General features: G+C 48.3%; 1 protein-coding gene across 6 annotated transcripts in view; it reads left to right on the top strand.

Annotated features, from left to right (window-relative positions):
* The window catches only part of LOC129829967 (histone deacetylase 7-like), a 103,751-nt gene that overhangs the window by 37,848 nt on the left and 38,595 nt on the right, over window positions 1-27,308 (top strand). For 4 of the 6 annotated variants that reach the window (XM_055892030.1, XM_055892031.1, XM_055892032.1 and 1 more), the window contains one exon: window positions 3,414-3,482. The exons of 1 other annotated variant lie outside the window; for it this stretch is intronic. In XM_055892030.1, coding sequence (XP_055748005.1) covers window positions 3,414-3,482 — 69 coding nt within the window. Of the gene's footprint in view, window positions 1-1,483; window positions 2,945-3,413; window positions 3,483-27,308 lie in introns of those variants that run through there. One more of the 6 variants, XM_055892034.1, reaches the window with a different exon arrangement.

Below are 27,308 nucleotides of genomic sequence, written 5' to 3'. Positions count from 1 at the left end.
CTACAGGTGTAATTGTAACGGATGTGAAATGGCTAGCTAGTTAGCGGGAACGCGCTAATAGCGTTTCAATCAGTTACGTCACTTGCTCTGAAACCTAGAAGTAGTGTTGCCCCTTGCTCTGCAAGAGCCGTGGCCTTTGTGGAGCGATGGGTAACGATGCTTCGTGGGCGACCGTTGTTGATGTGTGCAGAAGGTCCCTGGTTCGCGCCCGTGTCGGGGCGAGGGGACGGTTTAAAGTTATACTGTTACATTGATGCTGTTGACCCGGATCACTGGTTGCTGCGGAAAAAGGAGGAGGTTGAAAGGGGGGTGAGTGTAACGGATGTGAAATGGCTAGCTAGTTAGCAGGTACGCGCTAATAGCGTTTCAATCAGTTACGTCACTTGCTCTGAAACCTAGAAGTAGTGTTGCCCCTTGCTCTGCAATAGCCGCGGCCTTTGTGGAGCGATGGGTAACGATGCTTCGTGGGCGACCGTTGTTGATGTGTGCAGAGGGTCCCTGGTTCGCGCCCGGGTCGGGGCGAGGGGACGTACTAAAGTTATACTGTTACATAATCATTAGTCCAACAATTGCAAACGAGAGTTGCTATTGGACAAATTCAGGTATGTTTATCCACATTTGCTTCTGTTTAAGATTTTTTCTTTTTTTACAGGAATGGCAGATTGAATACATCCCTGATCACCCGCAAACACAGTTCACTTTCATAGCAGCCACATATAAACAGCATGATCACTTTGCTTATTGTATAACTCCTTCTCGCATCTACGCGCTCTCCTCCTCTAACCTTTTCCCTTCGCTTGCACCGCTAACTGCTACTCACAGCCTACATTGTCATCACCATATTAGCTAACGTCCTAGTCAACATAGCTAGTAGAACTAACGCGTTAGTAAACCCGCTACAATCATGCAGTACAGTGTCCAGCAAGCTGTTTAGCAGTCAACTACACTACATTTTATGCACTGCAGTGCTAAGCTAGCTGTAACTTGTGCTTTCAGTACTAGATTCATTCTCTGATCCCTTGATTGTTTGGATAACATGTCAGTTCATGCTGCAACAGCTCTGATAGGTTGGAGGACATCCTCTGGATGTTGTCACAATGACATTGTAAGTCTATGGAAGGGGGTGAGAACCATGAGCCTCCTAGGTTTTGTATTGAAGTCAATGTATCCAGAGGAGGACTGAAGCTAGCTGTCCTCCGGCTACACCATGGTGCTACCCTACAGAGTGCTGTTGAGGCTACTGTAGACCTTCATTGCAAAACAGTGTGTTTTGAATTAATTATTTGGTGACGTGATATGTATTATATTTTAATCTAACCCTAACTTTAATGTTTCACTATTTTTATCTTTATGAAATTCACTGAGACGGATGGTTCTCCCCTTCCTCCTATGAGGAGCCTACACTGGTGTGTGTGTACCTTGCTGTGGGCTGCTAGACTGCTGTGCCGTTTCACTGTCACACAGGCTGTTGTCTCGTTATTTTCAGCTCATACCGGATGTGATTCAGATTGGGAGATTGTGTTATTGACAAGACAAACCACACACATTCATAAACACCCACACTTTGGGAGGATTTCTGTTAAGGGTGCTGGGCTCCCCCTGAGCTTATGCATTTAAAGGTGAGTATGGGCTAGGTTTCGTTTTTGGTGTGCATGAACAGTTTGTTTTACTGTTGGGCTTGGAAACTGGTTCACAGATGCTGAGTGGAAATTAAAGCAGTGCTCAAGCCGGGAAAACCTTTGAAAGATTAACGAAACTCTTTCATCTCATTGAGCACTTTGTCATTTCCTGTCCTCAAAACACACACTGCCCATGCAGGTGATTCTCAACTCCCTTCTCAAACCCTCACATTGTATTCTATGCTTCTCTACAAACGATGCAGACAACTCTGTCATTCGATTGTTTTAATCTAAACTTCACGGTTTATATCATTACTGTTATACAAAGCATCAGGGTCACAGGAATAGGCAGTGGGAGGCCTGTGCATCATGTGACAGATAAAGGGACGCGTATGGGTTACCTTGTCTGAGAAATACACAGAAATCCCTTGGTAACTATTCCTTCCTCTTCCAAGAAACATGAATCTGTGATGTGACTCATAACAGGAGGAGAACGGTGTTGGTCAAGGAGCACCGTTTCCTAGAAGGCTATGCACTCATTAAGACATTTTGTAGAATTCATCTGTGAAATTAAAGATGTCCAGATAAAGCTGACAAACATGACGTTTTCACTTGAGTCTTTTCTCAGAGTTTCATATTTCCCTGCTATGCTGCCTGCTACATGAGCCAATGACTACTTGAGCACTTGTTAACACTCTTTATCATACTGTGCAGTTTACTTGAATGTGGTCATAAATGTACAAATTACGCTTTAACCATACATGAAAATGCTACTTTGAGAAACATTTTGTTAGAGTGGATATGCGTTATTACACAAGTTGTAACATGTTTATAGTAGTGTTGTCCAGAAAGTGCAAGTACTATTGTACTATTGTAACAGTTATTATGTTGCAATAAACAGCTGTTGCTATTTCAGCAGGTGGAGCTGTAGAAGCCATCTGACAACAAACTGTGAACAAAGTTTCAGACACTGATAAGTAGTGGTTCGGATTGGCTACATAGTGTACCAATAGAAAGCTCATATGCGGAAATAATGGTAGAGAGAAGTCGTGTGACGCTATTTTTGGTGCTACCCGCTTAGATGTCTATTTTCGTCTTCTTCAGGGGCTGGACATACCAAGTTGCTTGCGATAACTAATTATTTCTCCCTCACTTGTAGCCTACGGACGAATCTCATCCTTGGCCACTGGTCTCTTTCCCTGTATGTTACTAGACAGTCATTTCACAAGTAGGCTTCACAGGACGAGTAACAGACATTGGCTTTTTGGAGGAATATTTATAATGTGGATTTAGAACCTGTTGCGTTGTTGTGACATTCTTACAAGGTAATACATTTTCTTTCATGTGCATAACTTGTGGATATCAGATAATTGTTCTGTGTTATACAGTATTGCAGCAGTAGGCTAACCTACCTACCCGATGAATCTAACTGACAGAATGTAGCCTATTATTGGTACGTGCAGTTAGGTCTGTCATTCTAGAAATAGGCAGCTAGGCTACATTTCGAAACATAAGTCAATTTCAAAGGGGCTACAACCATCGTATCCTGGTGGGATGTCTTTTAAACGCTGCCCTCTGTACACAGATGTTCAGGGCAGCAGTTTCTTTTCAGAGTGAGAGAATGCATTCCATTGCTGAATTGTTACACATTTCTCGGGAAAATGTCTTACAATTGTTAGGTTCTTTGTTTTAAACAGCCTACACTTTAGCTATTAAGTTAGCTATCATATAGGGGGCATGGATAATTCATTGCTGGTGGTTGTGAGTAATAAACTTTATCTCCCCCGTCTGCAGATGGAATCACGGCGTCGGGACCTACCGTAGACAAAGACCGACGGGACAGCTTTTTTTCAAGAGTGTCAGGTAGCCCCCCTAAACTTGTCAGTTGAACCGTGCACTAACAAATATGTAACAACTCATTGCCACATGTCACCTCACTGTTTTCAGAATAGTAGACTTACGAATATTATAGAATTTTCCTCCAGAGTGAGCCATAAGTTTAGATAGGCTACATCTGTTTGCAAATTAGTCATCCCCAACCAACTATTCAAGGTTGTTTGAGCAGGTCTCAAAAGTAATGCAGTTTTCTGAAACTGTCAGACCTAGCCTATCTATGCACTGACAAATATGGGAATATTCAGAAGAAACATTGTTCTGGTATATACTGCTAATGAACATGTTTTTTTTTCTTCATGATTTGTCACTAGCATGATTCTCTAGATATATTTACTTTTAGAGCAACACAGAAGCCAGAGCATGCAAGCACACCACAAGACTACAGTAGGGTTGTCTAGGGGATCCTATGTTCTCACACCACAAGACTACAGTAGGGTTGGCTAGGGGATCCTATGTTCTCACACCACAAGACTACAGTAGGATTGGCTAGGGGATCCTATGTTCTCACACCACAAGACTACAGTAGGGTTGGCTAGGGGATCCTATGTTCTCACACCACAAGACTACAGTAGGGTTGGCTAGGGGATCCTATGTTCTCATACCACAAGACTACAGTAGGGTTGGCTAGGGGATCCTATGTTCTCACACCAAGACTACAGTAGGGTTGGCTAGGGGATCCTATGTTCTCACACCACAAGACTACAGTAGGGTTGGCTAGGGGATCCTATGTTCTCACACCACAAGACTACAGTAGGGTTGGCTAGGGGATCCTATGTTCTCACACCACAAGACTACAGTAGGGTTGGCTAGGGGATCCTATGTTCTCACACCACAAGACTACAGTAGGGTTGGCTAGGGGATCCTATGTTCTCACACCACAAGACTACAGTAGGGTTGGCTAGGGGATCCTATGTTCTCATACCACAAGACTACAGTAGGGTTGGCTAGGGGATCCTATGTTCTCACACCAAGACTACAGTAGGGTTGGCTAGGGGATCCTATGTTCTCACACCACAAGACTACAGTAGGGTTGTCTAGGGGATCCTATGTTCTCACACCAAGACTACAGTAGGGTTGGCTAGGGGATCCTATGTTCTCACACCACAAGACCACAGTAGGGTTGGCTAGGGGATCCTATGTTCTCACACCAAGACTACAGTAGGGTTGGCTAGGGGATCCTATGTTCTCACACCACAAGACTACAGTAGGGTTGGCTAGGGGATCCTATGTTCTCACACCACAAGACTAACGTAGGGTTGGCTAGGGGATCCTATGTTCTCACACCACAAGACTACAGTAGGGTTGGCTAGGGGATCCTATGTTCTCACACCACAAGACCACAGTAGGGTTGGCTAGGGGATCCTATGTTCTCATACCACAAGACTACAGTAGGATTGGCTAGGGGATCCTATGTTCTCACACCAAGACTTCAGTAGGGTTGGCTAGGGGATCCTAAGTTCTCACACCACAAGACTACAGTAGGGTTGGCTAGGGGATCCTATGTTCTTATGTTCTGACACCACAAAGTACTACCAGAATAACAAAGTAAACACAGTACATAAGAAGAAGTAAAACATGTACAGGATCTGTTTATTTTGTACTTTTAGAAAGGCTAATGTGTGTGTGGAATAGTTAGCACTGAGAGCTAAAGTCTGACTGTGCATTAGATCTGAGTGATAGCCCTAGCTCTTGCTGTGCCAGGCATATGTTCCATCCATGCAAAAGAGGCCATCTTCCTGGAAAAACAGAGTGAGGTCATGTCCGAAGCTGCAGTGTCCCATTTCATGTGTCCGTCCGGGCCAACTGACACGGCCCTTCTCTTTTGTGTCCCTCTAATCTGTCTAGGGTTGAAAAACGAGGGTGTATTAGTTGACCAGTATACTACCATCATTTTGGTATCTTTCAAGGATTTGATGTCATCTATCACAAGACATCTAGTAACCCTTTTGGTACTTCTGATTATCACAGGTGTCTAATAATGTCTGGCCTTCTGTGTGACCGTCTCACATGTAAAATACAGTATTTGAAATAATTAAATAAGATGATTAAAAAAAAATATGACAAAACTGTTAATCATTATCCTCCAACTTAGTGAATACCATTGGGGTTTAATATGGTGTATTTATTTGACTATGTCAATATGTATTTGTTTTCAATGTTTTTTGGCGTCAAACTGGTGGCAGTTGTGAAAAAAGGCAATAGTTGGAAGAGTTGCATAGTTAATTAAAATTGTTGTTAAGATACTTTTTTCATTAATTAGGCTATATTCTATTGAACCATATGGTTTATCTACTAGAAACTCATGGACAATATGAATACTATATATTAATGCATTTTTAAAAAAGTTATTCAAGTATAAATTACCAAAATTACAACAGATTGCCATAGATTTTCTTGAATTACCAAAATGACTGAAGATTTCGTTAACTTTGGTAAATGACCGGTAGCTTTTACAACCCTCTAATCTGTCCCTATTCATCAGAACGCTCTGCCTCTCATTCTCCTGTAGCTGTTAATGCTGCTCCGATGAAACCCAACAATCCCCCTTTACGAAGTGAAGTCAACGAGGTTATTAAAACTAGTCTGTGGTCAGTCAGTGCCTTGTTGTGGTAGTTACTCAGCTCCTCCTGGTGTGATTCTACTGCCACAATGGGGTTTTGTAGAGGGAAGATCATGTTTCCGTGGTGGGTTATGTGCCCAGGTAATAGTCATGTATCATTCCATAGCATGAAGCTCAGCATCAGTTCAATATCTTTCCTAGTCATTTAGATTTGGATCATGCCACCCTGTTCAGAGACTGGAACCAAGTACGTGTCTGTGGTTTGGTCTTTGCCTGGACGAGGTATCTGTTGCTTGTAAAACCACCTAGTGAAGAGGATGGGAACCTAATAAACATATAGTATTACTTTTCCTTAACATACCAGGAGAGGAGGAAAATGTAGAGTGATCACAATAGCAAGATTGTTTTGCAGGGAGCTGCAGTAAAGATCAAGTTTCTGGTTGAAACCAGGGTCAGCTGACTCCCTCCTTCCCTCCACGCCGTCGCTGCTGTCTTGAGAGAAAAAGCTTGAACTTAACTCTTTTATACTTAGTCAGGGAGCCGGAGACTTTTATTCCTGTCTTATTCCTACTGTATGTACGACACTACTGAAGTCGGATGGATTGATGGTTCGCGGTGCCTTATATCCATGAAGTCATTTGATATAGTTAGAGTTTCATTATCCTTATAGGGCCAGACCTTGTGATCTCTGGAACGTTGTTGAACGTTAAATGTGAGTCTGGATCCCTGAGCTAACGCAGGCCTGTAAATTCTGCTGTGTCAAATCAATTAGTCAGGGTTTACCCTGGTGACTTGTCCTATTTAAGTTGTCCAGAATTTGCTTTAGTTGTGGCAGCATATGCCTATAGCATTTCCCTCTGAGGCCAGTTGGACATGCTATAAAGTTAAACTTCCAGCTCTGCACCAGGAGCTCTGTCTCTGTACTCAGGTAGTGGCGGTCTGGGCACTGGTCTATTGGCTGTCAATGGTTTGTGCGGTGGCAGTCAGACTCAAAGACCCATGACCGTGGGTGACTTGTACTGGTGTAGGATCAGATTGCCTGTTGTTGCCAGGCAGGTATGTGATCCCCTTTAGTCTCCGGCGTCTGGCCTGTGTAATGCAGACCACGCGAAAAGAGCAAAGGCCATGGAGAGCTGCTTTCCCAGGATGCACTGTGGCTCTCCTCTCTACCGTTCTCTGGTAGTCAGGTCAGATCAGTTCGTGTGAGGCTGTTGCTATAACAACAAGCAGGGAATCATAGTCTCACCTGTCTCTATCCTCCACATCACCCCTTCTCTTTTTTTCTCTTGCTTAAAGTTTATGCTTGATACTGCAATGTCTTCGATAGACAAAATCCCCTTTGCTTTACTAGAACATGGCTGTTCACAGAGCACCACTAGTCTATAACATGGCCTTCCTGGCCTAACTTTAAACTTTAAATGCCAGGAACCAAGAAAATATATCTACTTCTAGATGGGAGGCTTGTTTACTGGATTTAGAGATTGATACGTTTCTGGTCTCTGATAGCGACTGCGGGTTTGCAGTTATGTATTCAGTATGTGTGTGCGTTACCAAGAATGTTAACATCCTCTTGTTTTTGTTCATTCAGTCAGAAAAGTGTGACTGCATATTCATGAGGTGTGTTCCCTTCAAAGGTTTTCCCAGAACAGTTATTAAAGTTTAAAGTCTCAGAGTTGGAGAGAAGAAAGGGGGGGAGATAGATAACGAGGGAGAGAAAAAAAACTTGATAACTGCAGAGGGACTCAAACTTGGTATAAAAAAAAAGATGAGCAGGAGAGAGTGAGCGGGCAGGAGAGAGTGAGCGGACAGAGCGAGTGAGCGGACAGAGCGAGTGAGCGGACAGAGCGAGTGAGCGGGCAGAGCGAGTGAGCGGGCAGAGCGAGTGAGCGGGCAGAGCGAGTGAGCGGGCAGAGCGAGTGAGCGGGCAGAGCGAGTGAGCGGGCAGAGCGAGTGAGCGGGCAGAGCAGGCAGAGCGAGTGAGCGGGCAGAGCAGGCAGAGCGAGTGAGCGGGCAGAGCGAGTGAGCGGGCAGAGCGAGTGAGCGGGCAGAGCGAGTGAGCGGGCAGAGCGAGTGAGCGGGCAGAGCGAGTGAGCGGGCAGAGCGAGTGAGCGGGCAGAGCCAGTGAGCGGGCAGAGCCAGTGAGCGGGCAGAGCCAGTGAGCGGGCAGAGCCAGTGAGCGGGCAGAGCGAGTGAGCGGGCAGAGCGAGTGAGCGGGCAGAGCGAGTGAGCGGGCAGAGCGAGTGAGCGGGCAGAGCCAGTGAGCGGGCAGAGCCAGTGAGCGGGCAGAGCCAGTGAGCGGGCAGAGCCAGTGAGCGGGCAGAGCCAGTGAGCGGGCAGAGCCAGTGAGCGGGCAGAGCGAGCGGGAAGAGCGAGCAGAGCGAGCGACTGAGCGAGCGAGCGGGCGGGCGGGCGGGCGGGCGGGCGGGCGGGAGAGAGAGAGAGAGAGAGAGAGAGAGAGAGAGAGAGAGAGAGAGAGAGAGAGAGAGAGAGAGAGAGAGAGAGAGAGAGAGAGAGAGAGAGAGAGAGAGAGAGAGAGAGAGAGAGAGAGAGAGAGAGAGAGAGAGAGAGAGAGAGAGAGAGAGAGAGAGAGAGAGAGAGAGAGAGAGAGAGAGAGAGAGAGAGAGAGAGAGAGAGAGAGAGAGAGAGAGAGAGAGAGAGAGAGAGAGAGAGAGAGAGAGAGAGAGAGAGAGAGAGAGAGAGAGAGAGAGAGAGAGAGAGAGAGAGAGAGAGAGAGAGAGAGAGGGCGGGCGCGAGAGAGAGAGAGAGAGAGAGAGAGAGGGCGGGGCGCGAGAGAGAGAGAGAGAGAGAGAGAGAGCGGGCGCGGGCGCGAGAGAGAGAGAGAGAGAGAGAGAGAGAGCGGGGGGGGCGCGAGAGAGAGAGAGAGAGAGAGAGAGAGAGAGCGGGCGGGCGCGAGAGAGAGAGAGAGAGAGAGAGAGAGAGCGGGCGGGCGCGAGAGAGAGAGAGAGAGAGAGAGCGGGCGGGCGCGAGAGAGAGAGAGAGAGAGAGCGGGCGGGCGCGAGAGAGAGAGAGAGAGAGAGCGGGCGGGCGCGAGAGAGAGAGAGAGAGAGAGCGGGCGGGCGCGAGAGAGAGAGCGGGAGAGAGAGAGAGAGCGGGCGGGCGTGAGAGAGAGAGAGCGGGCGCGAGAGATGGATGGCAGAGCGAGCGGGCAAAGCGAGCGGGCAGAGCGAGCGGGCAGAGCGAGCGGGCAGAGCGAGCGGGCAGAGCGAGCGGGCGGGCAGAGCGAGCGGGCAGAGCGAGCGGGCGGGCAGAGCGAGCGGGCGGGCAGAGCGAGCGGGCGGGCAGAGCGGGCGGGCAGAGCGAGCGGGCGGGCAGAGCGAGCGAGATTCCAAATTTGAAAGCGAGAGAGAGATCGGGCGCGAGAGAGAGAGAGATCGGGCGCGAGAGAGAGAGAGATCGGGCGCGAGAGAGAGAGAGATCGGGCGCGCGAGAGAGAGAGATCGGGCGCGAGAGAGAGAGAGATCGGGCGCGAGAGGGAGAGGGAGAGGGAGAGGGAGAGGGAGAGGGGGAGAGAGCGGGCGAGAGAGAGAGCGGGCGAGAGAGAGAGCGGGCGAGAGAGAGGGCGGGAGAGAGAGAGAGATCGGGCGAGAGAGAGAGAGAGAGAGAGAGAGAGCGGGCGCGAGAGAGAGAGCGGGCGCGAGAGAGAGAGCGGGCGCGAGAGAGAAGAGCGGGCGCGAGAGAGAGAGAGAGAGCGGGCGCGAGAGAGAGAGAGAGAGCGGGCGCGAGAGAGAGAGAGAGAGCGGGCGCGAGAGGGAGAGAGAGAGAGAGCAAGAGAGGGAGAGAGAGAGCAAGAGAGGGAGAGAGAGAGAGAGAGCGGGAGAGAGAGAGAGAGAGAGAGAGAGCGGGAGAGAGAGAGAGCGAGACAGAGAGAGCGGGAGAGAGAGAGAGAGAGAGCGGGAGAGAGAGTGAGAGAGAGAGAGAGCGGGCGGGAGAGAGCGGGCGGGCGGGCGCGAGAGAGAGAGAGCGGGCGTGAGAGAGAGAGAGAGAGCGGGCGGGAGAGAGAGAGAGCGGGCGAGAGAGAGAGAGAGAGAGAGAGAGCGGGCGGGCGGGCGCGAGAGAGAGAGCGGGCGGGCGCGAGAGAGAGAGAGCGGGCGGGCGCGAGAGAGAGAGAGCGGGCGGGCGCGAGAGAGAGAGAGCGGGCGGGCGCGAGAGAGAGAGAGCGGGCGGGCGCGAGAGAGAGAGAGAGAGAGAGCGGGCGGGCGCGAGAGAGAGAGAGAGCGGGCGGGCGCGAGAGAGCGCGGGCGGGCGAGAGAGAGAGCGGGCGGGCGAGAGAGAGAGAGAGCGGGCGAGAGAGAGAGAGCGGGCGAGAGACAGAGAGAGCGGGCGAGAGAGAGAGAGAGCGGGCGAGAGAGAGAGAGAGCGGGCGAGAGAGAGAGAGAGCGGGCGAGAGAGAGAGAGAGCGGGCGAGAGAGAGAGAGAGCGGGCGAGAGAGAGAGAGAGCGGGCGAGAGAGAGAGAGGGCGGGCGAGAGAGAGAGCGGGCGAGAGAGCGGGCGAGAGAGAGAGAGAGAGGGCGGGCGAGAGAGAGAGAGCGGGCGAGAGGGCGGGCGAGAGAGCGGGCGGGCGCGAGAGAGAGAGAGCGGGCGAGAGAGCGGGCGGGCGAGAGAGCGGGCGGGCGCGAGAGAGAGAGGGCGAGAGAGAGAGAGCGCGAGAGAGAGAGAGCGGGCGAGAGAGCGGGCGGGCGCGAGAGAGAGAGGGCGAGAGAGAGAGAGCGGGCGCGAGAGAGAGAGAGCGGGCGCGAGAGAGAGAGAGCGGGCGCGAGAGAGAGAGAGAGCGGGCGCGAGAGAGAGAGAGAGAGCGGGCGCGAGAGAGAGAGAGAGCGGGCGCGAGAGGAGAGAGAGAGCGGGCGAGAGAGAGAGAGAGCGGGCGAGAGAGAGAGAGAGAGAGAGAGGGCGGGCGAGCGAGCGAGAGAGAGAGCGGGCGCGAGAGATGGAGGGCGAGCGAGAGCGATAGAGATTCCAAACTTGAACTTTTCCCAGAGGAAAAATTAAAAACACTCATGGGCGAAGGAGCAATGGCTGCTCTTGCAGTCAAATACGTATTTGCCTGCCTTAGCCTGAGGGACACTGAATAATAACATCTGCATAGTAAGCAGTAACTTACTTATTATTACTGTTATTGTTATTACTATTATTGTTGTTTATCATTCCAAATAGTAGTGGTATGGGTGGTAATGGTAATGATAGCAGTTTAGTGGTGGTGGTAGTAGACCGTTTAGTGGTGGTGGTAGTAGACCGTGGAGGTGAAGATGACCGTTATTTAGAGAGAGCGGGCGAGAGAGCGGGAGAGAGACGTGAGAGAGAGAGCGGGCGTGAGAAAGAGAGCGGGCAGGAGGAGAGAGAGAGCGGGCGTGAGAGAGAGAGCGGGCAGGAGAGAGAGAGCGGGCGAGAGAGAGAGAGAGATCGGGCGCGAGAGAGAGAGATCGGGCGCACGAGAGAGAGATCGGGCGCACGAGAGAGAGAGATCGGGCGCACGAGAGAGAGAGATCGGGCGCACGAGAGAGAGAGATCGGGCGCACGAGAGAGAGAGATCGGGCGCACGAGAGAGAGAGATCGGGCGCACGAGAGAGAGAGATCGGGCGCACGAGAGAGAGAGATCGGGCGCACGAGAGAGAGAGATCGGGCGCACGAGAGAGAGAGATCGGGCGCACGAGAGAGAGAGAGCGGGCGAGAGAGAGAGAGAGCGGGCGAGAGAGAGAGAGAGCGGGCGAGAGAGCGGGCGGGCGCGAGAGAGAGCGAGAGAGCGGGCGGGCGCGAGAGAGAGCGAGAGAGCGGGCGGGCGCGAGAGAGAGAGAGCGGGCGCGAGAGAGAGAGAGCGGGCGCGAGAGAGAGAGCGGGCGCGAGAGAGAGAGCGGGCGCGAGAGAGAGAGCGGGCGCGAGAGAGAGAGCGGGCGCGAGAGAGAGAGCGGGCGCGAGAGAGAGAGCGGGCGCGAGAGAGAGAGCGGGCGCGAGAGAGAGAGAGCGGGCGCGAGAGAGAGAGAGAGAGCGGGCGAGAGAGAGAGAGAGAGCGGGCGCGAGAGAGAGAGAGCGGGCGCGAGAGAGAGAGAGCGAGAGAGAGAGCGGGCGAGAGAGAGAGAGAGAGCGGGCGCGAGAGAGAGAGAGCGGGCGCGAGAGAGAGAGAGCGAGAGAGAGAGCGGGCGCGAGAGAGAGAGAGAGAGAGCGGGCGCGAGAGAGAGAGAGAGAGAGCGGGCGCGAGAGAGAGAGAGAGCGGGCGCGAGAGAGAGAGAGAGCGGGCGCGAGAGAGAGAGAGAGCGGGCGCGAGAGAGAGAGAGAGCGGGCGCGAGAGAGAGAGAGCGGGCGAGAGAGAGCGGGAGAGAGAGAGAGAGAAGCAGTTAGAGAGAGAGAGGAGCAGTTAGAGAGAGAGAGGAGCAGGCAGAGAGAGAGAGGAGCAGGCAGAGAGAGAGAGGAGCAGGCAGAGAGAGAGAGGAGCAGGCAGAGAGAGAGAGGAGCAGGCAGAGAGAGAGAGGAGCAGGCAGAGAGAGAGAGGAGCAGGCAGAGAGAGAGAGGAGCAGGCAGAGAGAGAGAGGAGCAGGCAGAGAGAGAAGAGAGCGGGCGCGAGAGAGAGAGCGGGCGCGAGAGAGAGAGCGGGCGCGAGAGAGAGAGCGGGGCGCGAGCGAGAGAGCGGGCGCGAGAGAGAGAGCGGGCGCGAGAGAGAGAGCGGGCGCGAGAGAGAGAGCGGGCGCGAGAGAGAGAGCGGGCGCGAGAGAGAGAGAGCGGGCGCGAGAGAGAGAGAGAGAGAGAGCGGGCGAGAGAGAGAGAGAGAGCGGGCGCGAGAGAGAGAGAGCGGGCGCGAGAGAGAGAGAGAGAGAGAGAGAGCGGGCGCGAGAGAGAGAGAGAGCGGGCGCGAGAGAGAGAGAGAGCGGGCGCGAGAGAGAGAGAGAGCGGGCGCGAGAGAGAGAGAGAGCGGGCGCGAGAGAGAGAGAGAGCGGGCGCGAGAGAGAGAGAGCGGGCGAGAGAGAGCGGGAGAGAGAGAGAGAGAAGCAGTTAGAGAGAGAGAGGAGCAGTTAGAGAGAGAGAGGAGCAGTTAGAGAGAGAGAGGAGCAGGCAGAGAGAGAGAGGAGCAGGCAGAGAGAGAGAGGAGCAGGCAGAGAGAGAGAGGAGCAGGCAGAGAGAGAGAGGAGCAGGCAGAGAGAGAGAGGAGCAGGCAGAGAGAGAGAGGAGCAGGCAGTGAGAGAGAGGAGCAGGCAGAGAGAGAGAGGAGCAGGCAGAGAGAGAAGAGAGCAGGCAGAGAGAGAAGAGAGCAGGCAGAGGGCAGCAGGCAGAAGAGAGCAGACAGAGGGCAGCAGGCAGAAGAGAGCAGACAGAGGGCAGCAGGCAGAAGAGAGCAGACAGAGGGCAGCAGGCAGAAGAGAGCAGACAGAGGGCAGCAGGCAGAAGAGAGCAGACAGAGAGAGAAGAGAGCAGGCAGATGTAAGGATGTCAGAAATATGTAATTATCTGCATATTTGTGTGTGCTCATGTGCAGTTTAACTTAAACCACTGAATTATACTGTAGCCGCTCAGGACGCAGTAAACGTAGCAGAAACTCTCAAAGCTGGCCTTTGCTTGTTCTGTTTTTACAGTACCTTAGGGTTAGCCACCCAGGGGCCTTCCTCTATTCTTCTCCATCTCTCCCCACCCAGTGGCCCTCCTCTTCTTCATCTCTCCCCACCCAGTGGCCCTCCTCTCCTCCATCTCTCCCCACCCAGTGGCCCTCCTCTCCTCCATCTCTCCCCACCCAGTGGCCCTCCTCTCCTCCATCTCTCCCCACCCAGTGGCCCTCCTCTCCTCCATCTCTCCCCACCCAGTGGCTCTCCTCTCCTCCATCTCTCCCCACCCAGTGGCCCTCCTCTCCTCCATCTCTCCCCACCCAGTGGCCCTCCTCTCCTCCATCTCTCCCACCCAGTGGCCCTCCTCTCCTCCATCTCTCCCCACCCAGTGGCCCTCCTCTCCTCCATCTCTCCCCACCCAGTGGCCCTCCTCTCCTCCATCTCTCCCCACCCAGTGGCCCTCCTCTCCTCCGTCTCTCCCCACCCAGTGGCCCTCCTCTCCTCCATCTCTCCCCACCCAGTGGCCCTCCTCTCCTCCATCTCTCCCCACCCAGTGGCCCTCTTCTCCTCCATCTCTCCCCACCCAGTGGCCCTCTTCTCCCCCATTTCTCCCCACACAGGGGCCTTCTCCTCCAGCATTCCCCACCCAGGAGCCAGGCCATAACTCAATACACAACACTCCCATAATGCTGACCTCTGACCTCTGAGTTAAGTGTCAGAACTTTTGTTTACCTTTTCCGCTCAGGGCGAAGAGAGGGTGAAGAGGATAGAAGAGGCTTCAGGGAAGAACAGTACTCCAACAGTGGTACTGAACTTGTAACTACCATGTAACTGCCATGTTTTATTTGTAATGACAAATTCCACATAAAGTTTGACTTTAATGAAAGCATCTCGCATAGTGTTTCTCTTTGAAGTCATGGTTATATAGTAAATTAAATCTAATGTTATTTGTCACATACGAATACAACCGGTGTAGGCCTTATATGCTTATGCTTACAAGCCCTTAACCAACAATGCAGTTTAAGAAAAATAAGTGTAAAGAAAGTATTTACTGAAAAAAAAGAAATTACAAATAAAAAACAATAAAGAATAATTAAAGGGCAACAATAAAATAACAGTATCGAGGCTATATACAGGGGTTACCGGTACAGAGTCAATGTGCATGTAGATAGAGGTAAAGTGACAATGCATAGATAATAAACAGTGAGTAGCAGCAGCGTAAAAATGGGGGTGGGGCGGGTGTCAATGCAAAAAGTCCGGGTTAGCTGTTCAGGAGTCTTATGGCTTGGGGGTAGAAGCTGTTAAGAAGCCTTTTGGACCTAGACTTGGTGCTCTGGTACCGCTTGCCGTGCGGTAGCAGAGAGAGCAGTCTATGACTAGGGTGAGTCTATGACTTGGCCCCGGTGATGTACTGGGCCATACACACTACCCTCTGTAGTGCCTTGCGGTCGGAGGCCGAGCAGTTGCCCTTACCAGACGGTGATGCAACCAGTCAGGATGCTCTTGATGGTGCAGATGTTGAACTTTTTTGAGGATCTGAGGAACCATGCCAAATCTTTTCAGTCTCCTGATGGGGAAATAGGCATTGTCGTGCCCTCTTCATGACTGTCTTGGTGTGTTTGGACCATGTTAGTTTGTTGGTGATGTGGACACCAAGGAACTTGATGCTCTCAACCTGCTCCACTGCAGCCCCGTCGATGTGAATGGGGGCGTGCACGGTCCTCCTTTTCCTGTAGTCCATGATCATCTCCATTGTCTTGCTGACGTTGAGCAATAGGATGTTATCCTGGCACCACACTGCCAGGTCTCTGACCTCCTCCCTATAGGCTGTCTCATCGTTGTCGGTGATCAGGCCTACCACTGTTGTGTTTTCGGGCAAACTTAATGATGGTGTTGGAGTCATGCTTGGCCACGCAGTCATGGGTGAAGAGGGAGTACAAGAGGGGACTGAGCACGCACCCCTGAGGGGCCCCCGTGTTGAGGATCAGCGTGTCAGATTTGTTGTTGCCTACCCTAACCACCTGGGGCTGGCCCATCAGGAAGTCCAGGATCCAGTTGCAGAGGGAGGTGTTCAGTCCCAGGATCCTTAGCTTAGTGATGAGCTTTGAGGGCACTATTGTGTTGAATGCTGAGCTGTAGTCAATGATTAGCATTCTCACGTAGGTGTTCCTTTTGTCCAGGTGGGAAAGGGCAGTGTTGAGTGCAATAGGGATAGCATCATCTGTGGATCTGTTGGGGTGGTATGCAAATTGGAGTGGGTCTAGGGTTTCTGGTATAATGGTGTTGATGTGAGCCATGACCAGCTTTCCAAAGCACTTTATGGCTACAGACGTGAGTGCTACGGGTTGGTAGTCATTTAGGCAGGATACCTTAGTGTTCTTGGGCACAGGGACTATGGTGGTCTGCTTGAAACATGTTGGTATTACAGACTCGTCAGTGACAGGTTGAAAATGTCAGTGAAGACACTTGCCAGTTGGTCAGCGTATGCTCGGAGTACACGTCCTGGTAATCAGTTTGGCCCTACTGCCTTGTGAATGTTGACCTGTTTAAAGGTCTTACTCACATCAGCTGTGGAGAGCGTGATCACACAGTCATCTGGAACAGCTGTTGCTCTCATGCCTGTTTCAGTGTATCTTGCCTCGAAGTAATTTAGCTCATCTGGTAGGCTCGTGTCACTGGGCAGCTCGTGGCTGTGCTTCCCTTTGTAATCCGTAATAGTTTAAGCTTTTCCACATCTGACGAGCGTCAGAGCCAGTGTAATACGATTCAATCTTAGTCCTGTATTGACGCTTTGCCTTTTTGATGGTTCGTCGGATGGCATAGCGGAATTTCTTATAAGCATTCAGGTTAGACTCTTGCTCCTTGAAAGCAGCAGCTCTACCCTTTGGTTCAGTGCGGATGTTACCTGTAATCCAAGGCTTCTGGTTGGGGTATGTACATACGGTCGCTGTGGGAACGACGTCATCAATGCACTTATTGATGAAGTCTGTGACTGAGGTGGTATACTACAGAAGGTCTTTTCGGTCATAAGAGACGGTGGTAGAAACATTATGTACAAAATTAGTTACAAATTACGCAAAAAAATTGGTTAGGAGCCCATAAAACGGCAGCCATCTCCTCTCCAATCTCAGATGTGTGGTTGCTCCACCATGGTTCAGTGCAACAGGCTTGTGACACACCCACCCTGAGATGAGAGGCTGCTATGGAGGTCGTTACTGGGTGCATTCTCTAAACAACGTGACCTAGAATGAAACGGCAGTAATTGATGCATGCAAGACAAGTGCAACCTTCCATGTCGTACCACATCGGCTGCGGCACAGCACAGCGGCACTTGATGCGACTCGTCTGTCAGTAACGATGTCAAGTTTTTTATTTTCTCGCTAAGAGATAGGATGCTGATACAGTGGTGGCATGGCTGAGACAGGTGTGTGTTGTGTGGTTTGTTGATGTGGGTGTGTTGGGCCAGGCTCACAAGGGGACCATGCTGATTCCTTTCCTTTGAAAGCTGCTGTGTTGTGTGTCTTATCTCACTGGGGCTTTGTGGGGAATGTGTTTGATTTCGGAGGTGAGTGGAGACACAAGGGGCAATAGGGTAGGTGAGCAGACCTGGAGGATGTAGGGTAAGACTAATATTGTCACTCTTGAGAGATAAAGATGTCATCTGTCACATCTTAGCAACAGCTCACCTGGCTACAGCTCACTTCCAGGGATCCATGTAATCTTTTGTTCATCAGTTCCTGTGTGTTTGTGTGCATGTGTGTGTATGTGTGTGTGTTAGTGCTGAGCGATTAACCGGAATTTCTGTTATTTCGTTTTTTTTAAACTAATTCACCACTGTTCAATTATTTCAATTCAATGTAGTTTTTTTTCTTTTTTCTGTGAGCTCAATGGCAGTTTTTCTATAAATAAATTAGATCAACCCCAAACTGTGTGATGTAGTTTCCAACAGGCCAATATTCAACATAGTTTAGCGCAGAAAAGTGGTAATTAACTACAATGACCATAATCCATCCCGCGCCTACTTGTCTTGTCTGTTTCTTTTATACTTGATACATAAGAGACAGAAGGCGTGATTGAGGGATAGAAAGCAGTTGCTTCGAGGTATCTCTACCTAAAAAAAATACATGATCTAAGTGATTGATAGTTGGTATTCAGAGGTTGTAAAAGTATGCCTCATTTACTTTGAAGAACTACTAAAATAGTGATCGTCAGACAGCAGCTCTAAAGAAATGAGATGACTTAGAATTAAATAATACTATTTAAAAAATGTAGTATACACAATTGAAATATTGTATTAAAGTAATGTGAATAAATGATGGTTAATAAGTGATAAGCAGTAAAGGACATCACTACCATCATGGGACTTTTATTCATTGTTTTATTCTGTGTTACAGCATTCAACCCACATAACGCATACTGCATTTAATGTTCAAAACAATTATTGAATTGATCATTCAGCGGTGTGTATTTATGATGTGGTTGGTCCACTAGGGTCATCTCGACACAGAGGGACAGAGATGACTGGAATGTTTATGTAGTAAATGTGATTGAGTCTGAATTTAGAATGGCCTAGTATAGCTTTGACGTGCCTGCCGTGCATGGAATGCCTTGTAAAAATGATTCTAAAAACACCTGTCAAGACAAACGCAATGATTTAAATCTTGTTTTTATGACTGCCCAGAATAAGTTCAGCTTTTTAAAGGCACTTTACACGTCTTCATAAGCTTTATTTTGGAATCCTGCGATTCAATTGGACAAAATTATACACAGAGGTTAGCGTAGGTTGCCAGCACCATTAAGACAAACGCTATGGCAGGACACACACTATATGTTGCTATGGAAACAACGGCCCTTTCCCACGTTTCCCACAGACACAGCGGGCGCATTGCAAGGTGGTAGGTTACTTGAAGGAGAAACTGAGTTGAATAATTTGGTGCAATGTTTAGATTGAACACATCAAAGCAAAATATAAACTTTGTCATGTGGGTCGGCAGCTAGCCTAGCGGTTAAGAGCATTGGGCCAGTAACCGAAAGGTCACTGGTTCAAATTCCTGAGCAGACTAGGTGAAAAATCTGTCGATGTGCCCTTGAGCAAGGCACTTAACCCTAATTGTTCCTGTAAGTTGCTCTGGATAAGAGTGTCTGATAAAGACTCAAATGTAGAATGTCATGACAATATAGACTGATGGTGTTCTGGACAAGTATGCCCATACCATCTATTGGCTGATTTGCTGATCATCATTTTAAAGTGTTATGAAATGTGATAAGGGATAACGCTCTCTTCATTAACAAGGACCTTATAGGTATGACAAGTTCCTACACGATTTCCTCATTTCACAGATGGACCACTTAGAAGTAAAATCGTGGTGACCATTTTTATTTTAACCACTGATAGAGCATAGACTTTCACCAAATTGACAGGAGTTTCATGATTTTCTTTGTGGGGGTGGATTACCCCTTTAAGGGAGTGACTGACCGTATAGCCTCACCAGCTGCTTCTGAAGCAGAGGGTCTGAATGGCCCTGACAGCTGTGGATTCCTTCAGACCCTCAACAAAAAAAGAGAGAGGGAGGTACCAGGGTATACAGTATGTGAGTGACAGGTGTTGTGATTGGAAATCCTGTCTTGCACAAGGTTGATTTAGCAACAGTTAAGAGAAAAACACCAATATCATGACGGTGGCAAGACACCACTGAATGCTGAGGAAGCACATGTTTTACAGTACGTTATTACTAATACAGTCAGGTTTATAGGAGTCAATGGCCTTGATGAAACAGAGTAGGTTTTAACTATCAATCCCTTACTAACTCTTTCATCTCTCTGTTGCTGTTGGTTAATTTGTTTGTTATCCTGGCGCCTATGTAGTGAGCGTTATCCATTAATTCACTCAGTTGAATGGTTAGCAGCTCCCCTTCAGCCATTTACTGTCTGGGCTACTGGCTGCATGAAGCTGGGGCTGGGGAGGCTGGAGAGGAGTCCTGCTGGCCCCTAGTCTTTCAGCTCAAATTCCATGTGAGGAAGAAAGTCTTTTTTTCACCCTCTACAGGAATAGCTTGGTCTTGACAATACTGAACTAGCAACACAATCATTTGACAGAGCCTGTCTGAATAGTTGTAGAGTTATATCTCTACACTCATGGTTTATTTGTAGAAACATCTGGTGTACATTATGTTTACTACTGTTCATTTCAGAACAGCGTCACGTGGTTATTTAACAACAGTAGTAAAGTGCATATGTTCTATGTTTGCATCTGAAGTGTATATTCGTGTTCATTTGGCCACTGAGCTTGGCTTTGGTTATAGCTTTACATAATACCATCTCACCAGAAGTTACTGGCTGGGAAGAAACCAAACCGAGGCTAAACTTTGCAAACAGGAAGTGTTTCTTTCTGTCTCATTGTTGTATTTTAATAGACTGCACTTCCTTTTGCCTGCTGTGGTTGCCCTGGTTACACCAGCCCCCTGATCTCTGGTGGTGTTTATGGGATGGCCCAGGGCAAAGCAGAGCATGGCCCTGTCTGTCTGTCTGAGAGCTGAGCTTGAATAACTGCAGTAAGAGTGAGAGAAGGAGGATGTGGTCTGCTCAAAGATGAGTAGAGATGGGTGTAGCACCTCTGACTAATTATAGAGCACAGAAAGCAGAGGCACAAGTGCTGCTGTGTGTTTTCATCTCTTGCTATTTTGAAACGTGGTTGGCTTGTTGTTTGGGACCTGGCCTTGTCTCTGTCCCCCTGTATGGGGCGGAAACATGACTTCTGATCACTTAGACGTCCATGCTTGAGCAGGAAACCAAACAATAGACTACTATCAAAAACGATGTCAGGGGAGCAGTTGGTGGGGAGGGCTGTGTGTTTGTGTGCGTGTGTCTAATAAAAAAAAAAAGGCTGAGCACTTTTCTGGTGAAGATTAAAGCTCTTGCTCTGTTCTCCCTGCTCACTGGGGCTGTCTGGCTCTCTGGAACTCATATTCACACTGCTCCGTCTTTGTAGAGAACGAGAGAAAGGGAGAGAAAGGGAGAGGAGGGGATAGAGAAACTGGATAAGTGCAGAGGGACGCAGACACTTGGTTGTGGCCCCTTTAAGAGCGACTTAGGAGGTTTTAGGGCCCAGTTCTGAAAGCTTTTGTCCAACTTTTTGAACAGTGACAAATCTCACCCAATTAATACCAGTAGTATTTCAATACATTTTAGTCATTTAGCAGACGCTCTTATCCAGAGCGACTTACAGCAGAGTGCATACATTTTATTACATTTTACATACTATCAATCACCCATGTTACGGCAATGGAATCTTTCTAATGTTCCGTAGTAACACATACTGTATGGAGAGACAGTGAAGCCCTCGTAGTACATGACCCATCGTGTTGTTTTCTCTCTGCACCTCCTGACCCTGCAAAAGGAAACCTGAGGTGTTTTGGAAACTCAGGTCAGGATAGAGGAAACTATAGCCTGGACAGAATGCATGATGCATAAACCTCTGCTCCACTGTCAAAGAAAGAGGTAGACACACACACACAGTGAGTTGACAATGTTTCCCTTGTCTACAGGTACCTGTAATCTATTCTGTCTTGAACAGTGTGTATATAACGATATGTGTTTGTCTTAGCTGAGAAGTTAGAGAGAAAGTCTGTTTTTATTCAGAAATTAAACTGGTCTGTGTTTTCCCTGGAGCTGTCAGCCACTGTTGACAGGTCCATTTCCCTTCACTATGTTTGTTATCCTTGTTATACGAGCTGCCCTGTGGGCAGAACCTTTCGATGCTGATCTCTCTTTCTCTCTATGCTAGAGCTGCTGCAATCAGATAACACACACACACACAGAGGTAGGCCTCAGGTGATTTACATAACGATGAGGGCTGGAAGCACACCTTCCATTGGTTGTCTATAAATAGCTCTCTGGCAGCCCTGTCCTACCACACAATCAAATGAGCTGGCCTGATAGGATCACATCACACTATACCAGTCACACTGACAGGATCACATCACACTATACCAGTCACACTGACAGGATCACATCACACTATACCAGTCACACTGACAGGATCACACTATACCAGTCACACTGACAGGATCACACTATACCAGTCACACTGACAGGATCACATTACACTATACCAGTCACACTGACAGGATCACACTATACCAGTCACACTGACAGGATCACATCACACTATACCAGTCACACTGACAGGATCACACTATACCAGTCACACTGACAGGATCACACTATACCAGTCACATTGACAGGATCACACTATACCAGTCACACTGACAGGATCACACTATACCAGTCACACGTCACACTATACCAGTCACATTGACAGTCACACGTCACACTATACCAGTCACATTGACAGTCACACATCATACTATACCAGTCACATTGACAGGATCATATCACACTATACCAGTCACATTGACAGGATCACACTATACCAGTCACATTGACAGGATCACACTATACCAGTCACACTGACAGGATCACACTATACCAGTCACATTGACAGTCACACATCATACTATACCAGTCACATTGACAGGATCATATCACACTATACCAGTCACACTGACAGAATCACACTATACCAGTCACATTGACAGGATCACACTATACCAGTCACATTGACAGGATCACACTATACCAGTCACATTGACAGGATCACACTATACCAGTCACATTGACAGGATCACACTATACTAGTCACACTGACAGGATCACACTATACCAGTCACATTGACAGGATCACACTATACTAGTCACACTGACAGGATCACACTATACCAGTCACATTGACAGGATCACACTATACCAGTAAGACTGACAGGATCACACTATACCAGTCACACTGACAGAATCACACTATACCAGTCACATTGACAGGATCACACTATACCAGTCACACTGACAGGATCACACTATACCAGTAAGACTGACAGGATCACACTATACCAGTAAGACTGACAGGATCACACTATACCAGTCACATTGACAGGATCACACTATACCAGTCACATTGACAGGATCACACTATACCAGTCACACTGACAGAATCACACTATACCAGTCACACTGACAGAATCACACTATACCAGTCACATTGACAGGATCACACTATACCAGTCACATTGACAGGATCACACTATACCAGTAAGACTGACAGGATCACATCACACTATACCAGTCACACTGACAGGATCACACTATACCAGTAAGACTGACAGGATCACACTATACCAGTCACACGTCACACTATACCAGTCACATTGAGTCACACATCACACTATACCAGTCACACTGACAGGATCACACTATACCAGTCACACTGACAGGATCACACTATACTAGTCACATTGACAGGATCACACTATACCAGTCACACTGACAGGATCACACTATACCAGTCACACTGACAGGATCACACTATACCAGTCACATTGACAGGATCACACTATACCAGTCACATTGACAGGATCACACTATACCAGTCACACTGACAGGATCACATCACACTATACCAGTCACACTGACAGGATCACACTATACCAGTCACACTGACAGGATCACACTATACCAGTCACATTGACAGGATCACACTATACCAGTCACACTGACAGGATCACACTATACCAGTCACACGTCACACTATACCAGTCACATTGACAGTCACACGTCACACTATACCAGTCACATTGACAGTCACACATCATACTATACCAGTCACATTGACAGGATCATATCACACTATACCAGTCACATTGACAGGATCACACTATACCAGTCACATTGACAGGATCACACTATACCAGTCACACTGACAGGATCACACTATACCAGTCACATTGACAGTCACACATCATACTATACCAGTCACATTGACAGGATCATATCACACTATACCAGTCACACTGACAGAATCACACTATACCAGTCACATTGACAGGATCACACTATACTAGTCACACTGACAGGATCACACTATACCAGTCACATTGACAGGATCACACTATACTAGTCACACTGACAGGATCACACTATACCAGTCACATTGACAGGATCACACTATACCAGTAAGACTGACAGGATCACACTATACCAGTCACACTGACAGAATCACACTATACCAGTCACATTGACAGGATCACACTATACCAGTCACACTGACAGGATCACACTATACCAGTCACATTGACAGGATCACACTATACCAGTAAGACTGACAGGATCACACTATACCAGTAAGACTGACAGGATCACACTATACCAGTAAGACTGACAGGATCACACTATACCAGTCACACTGACAGAATCACACTATACCAGTCACATTGACAGGATCACACTATACCAGTCACATTGACAGGATCACACTATACCAGTAAGACTGACAGGATCACACTATACCAGTAAGACTGACAGGATCACATCACACTATACCAGTCACACTGACAGGATCACACTATACCAGTCACACTGACAGGATCACACTATACCAGTCACACTGACAGGATCACACTATACCAGTCACACGTCACACTATACCAGTCACACGTCACACTATACCAGTCACATTGAGTCACACATCATACTATACCAGTCACATTGACAGGATCATATCACACTATACCAGTCACATTGACAGGATCACACTATACCAGTCACATTGACAGGATCACACTATACCAGTCACACTGACAGGATCACACTATACCAGTCACATTGACAGTCACACATCATACTATACCAGTCACATTGACAGGATCATATCACACTATACCAGTCACACTGACAGAATCACACTATACCAGTAAGACTGACAGGATCACACTATACCAGTCACACTGACAGAATCACACTATACCAGTCACATTGACAGGATCACACTATACCAGTCACACTGACAGGATCACACTATACCAGTCACACTGACAGGATCACACTATACCAGTCACATTGACAGGATCACACTATACCAGTCACACTGACAGGATCACATCACACTATACCAGTCACACTGACAGGATCACACTATACCAGTCACACTGACAGGATCACACTATACCAGTCACACTGACAGGATCACACTATACCAGTCACATTGACAGGATCACACTATACCAGTAAGACTGACAGGACCACAATATACCAGTCACACGTCACACTATACCAGTCACATTGACAGTCACACGTCACACTATACCAGTCATATTGACAGTCACACATCATACTATACCAGTCACATTGACAGGATCACATCATACTATACCAGTCACATTGACAGGATCACATCATACTATACCAGTCACACTGACAGGATCATACTATACCAGTCACACTGACAGGATCACACTATACCAGTCACATTGACAGGATCACATCATACTAGTCACACTGACAGGATCACACTATACCAGTCACATTGACAGGATCACACTATACTAGTCACACTGACAGGATCACACTATACCAGTCACATTGACAGGATCACACGATACCAGTAAGACTGACAGGATCACACTATACCAGTCACACTGACAGAATCACACTATACCAGTCACATTGACAGGATCACACTATACCAGTCACACTGACAGGATCACACTATACCAGTCACACTGACAGGATCACACTATACCAGTCACATTGACAGGATCACACTATACCAGTCACACTGACAGGATCACACTATACCAGTCACACTGACAGGATCACACTATACCAGTCACATTGACAGGATCACACTATACCAGTCACACTGACAGGATCACACTATACCAGTCACATTGACAGGATCACACTATACCAGTAAGACTGACAGGATCACACTATACCAGTCACACTGACAGGATCACACTATACCAGTCACACTGACAGGATCACATCACACTATACCAGTCACACTGACAGGATCATATCACACTATACCAGTCACATTGACAGGATCACACTATACCAGTCACATTGACAGGATCACACTATACCAGTCACACTGACAGGATCACACTATACCAGTCACATTGACAGTCACACATCATACTATACCAGTCACATTGACAGGATCATATCACACTATACCAGTCACACTGACAGAATCACACTATACCAGTCACATTGACAGGATCACACTATACTAGTCACACTGACAGGATCACACTATACCAGTCACACTGACAGAATCACACTATACCAGTCACATTGACAGGATCACACTATACTAGTCACACTGACAGGATCACACTATACCAGTCACATTGACAGGACCACACTATACTAGTCACACTGACAGGATCACACTATACCAGTCACATTGACAGGATCACACTATACCAGTAAGACTGACAGGATCACACTATACCAGTCACACTGACAGAATCACACTATACCAGTCACATTGACAGGATCACACTATACCAGTCACACTGACAGGATCACACTATACCAGTCACATTGACAGGATCACACTATACCAGTAAGACTGACAGGATCACACTATACCAGTAAGACTGACAGGATCACACTATACCAGTAAGACTGACAGGATCACACTATACCAGTCACACTGACAGAATCACACTATACCAGTCACATTGACAGGATCACACTATACCAGTCACATTGACAGGATCACACTATACCAGTAAGACTGACAGGATCACACTATATATCAGTAAGACTGACAGGATCACATCACACTATACCAGTCACACTGACAGGATCACACTATACCAGTCACACTGACAGGATCACACTATACCAGTCACACTGACAGAATCACACTATACCAGTCACATTGACAGGATCACACTATACCAGTCACATTGACAGGATCACACTATACCAGTCACATTGACAGGATCACACTATACCAGTCACATTGACAGGATCACACTATACTAGTCACACTGACAGGATCACACTATACCAGTCACATTTACAGGATCACACTATACCAGTAAGACTGACAGGATCACACTATACCAGTCACACTGACAGAATCACACTATACCAGTCACATTGACAGGATCACACTATACCAGTCACACTGACAGGATCACACTATACCAGTCACATTGACAGGATCACACTATACCAGTAAGACTGACAGGATCACACTATACCAGTAAGACTGACAGGATCACACTATACCAGTAAGACTGACAGGATCACACTATACCAGTCACACTGACAGAATCACACTATACCAGTCACATTGACAGGATCACACTATACCAGTCACATTGACAGGATCACACTATACCAGTAAGACTGCCAGGATCACACTATACCAGTAAGACTGACAGGATCACATCACACTATACCAGTCACACTGACAGGATCACACTATACCAGTCACACTGACAGGATCACACTATACCAGTCACACTGACAGGATCACACTATACCAGTCACACGTCACACTATACCAGTCACACGTCACACTATACCAGTCACATTGAGTCACACATCACACTATACTAGTCACATTGACAGGCTCACACTATACCAGTCACACTGACAGGATCACACTATACCAGTCACACTGACAGGATCACACTATACCAGTCACATTGACAGGATCACACTATACCAGTCACATTGACAGGATCACACTATACCAGTCACACTGACAGGATCACATCACACTATACCAGTCACACTGACAGGATCACACTATACCAGTCACACTGACAGGAT

This window comes from Salvelinus fontinalis, chromosome 31, assembly GCF_029448725.1.
Source record: "Salvelinus fontinalis isolate EN_2023a chromosome 31, ASM2944872v1, whole genome shotgun sequence".
Classification (NCBI taxonomy): domain Eukaryota; kingdom Metazoa; phylum Chordata; class Actinopteri; order Salmoniformes; family Salmonidae; genus Salvelinus; species Salvelinus fontinalis.
Note: the sequence above shows the minus strand (reverse complement) of the source record. Positions and strands in the feature narration are given on the sequence as shown.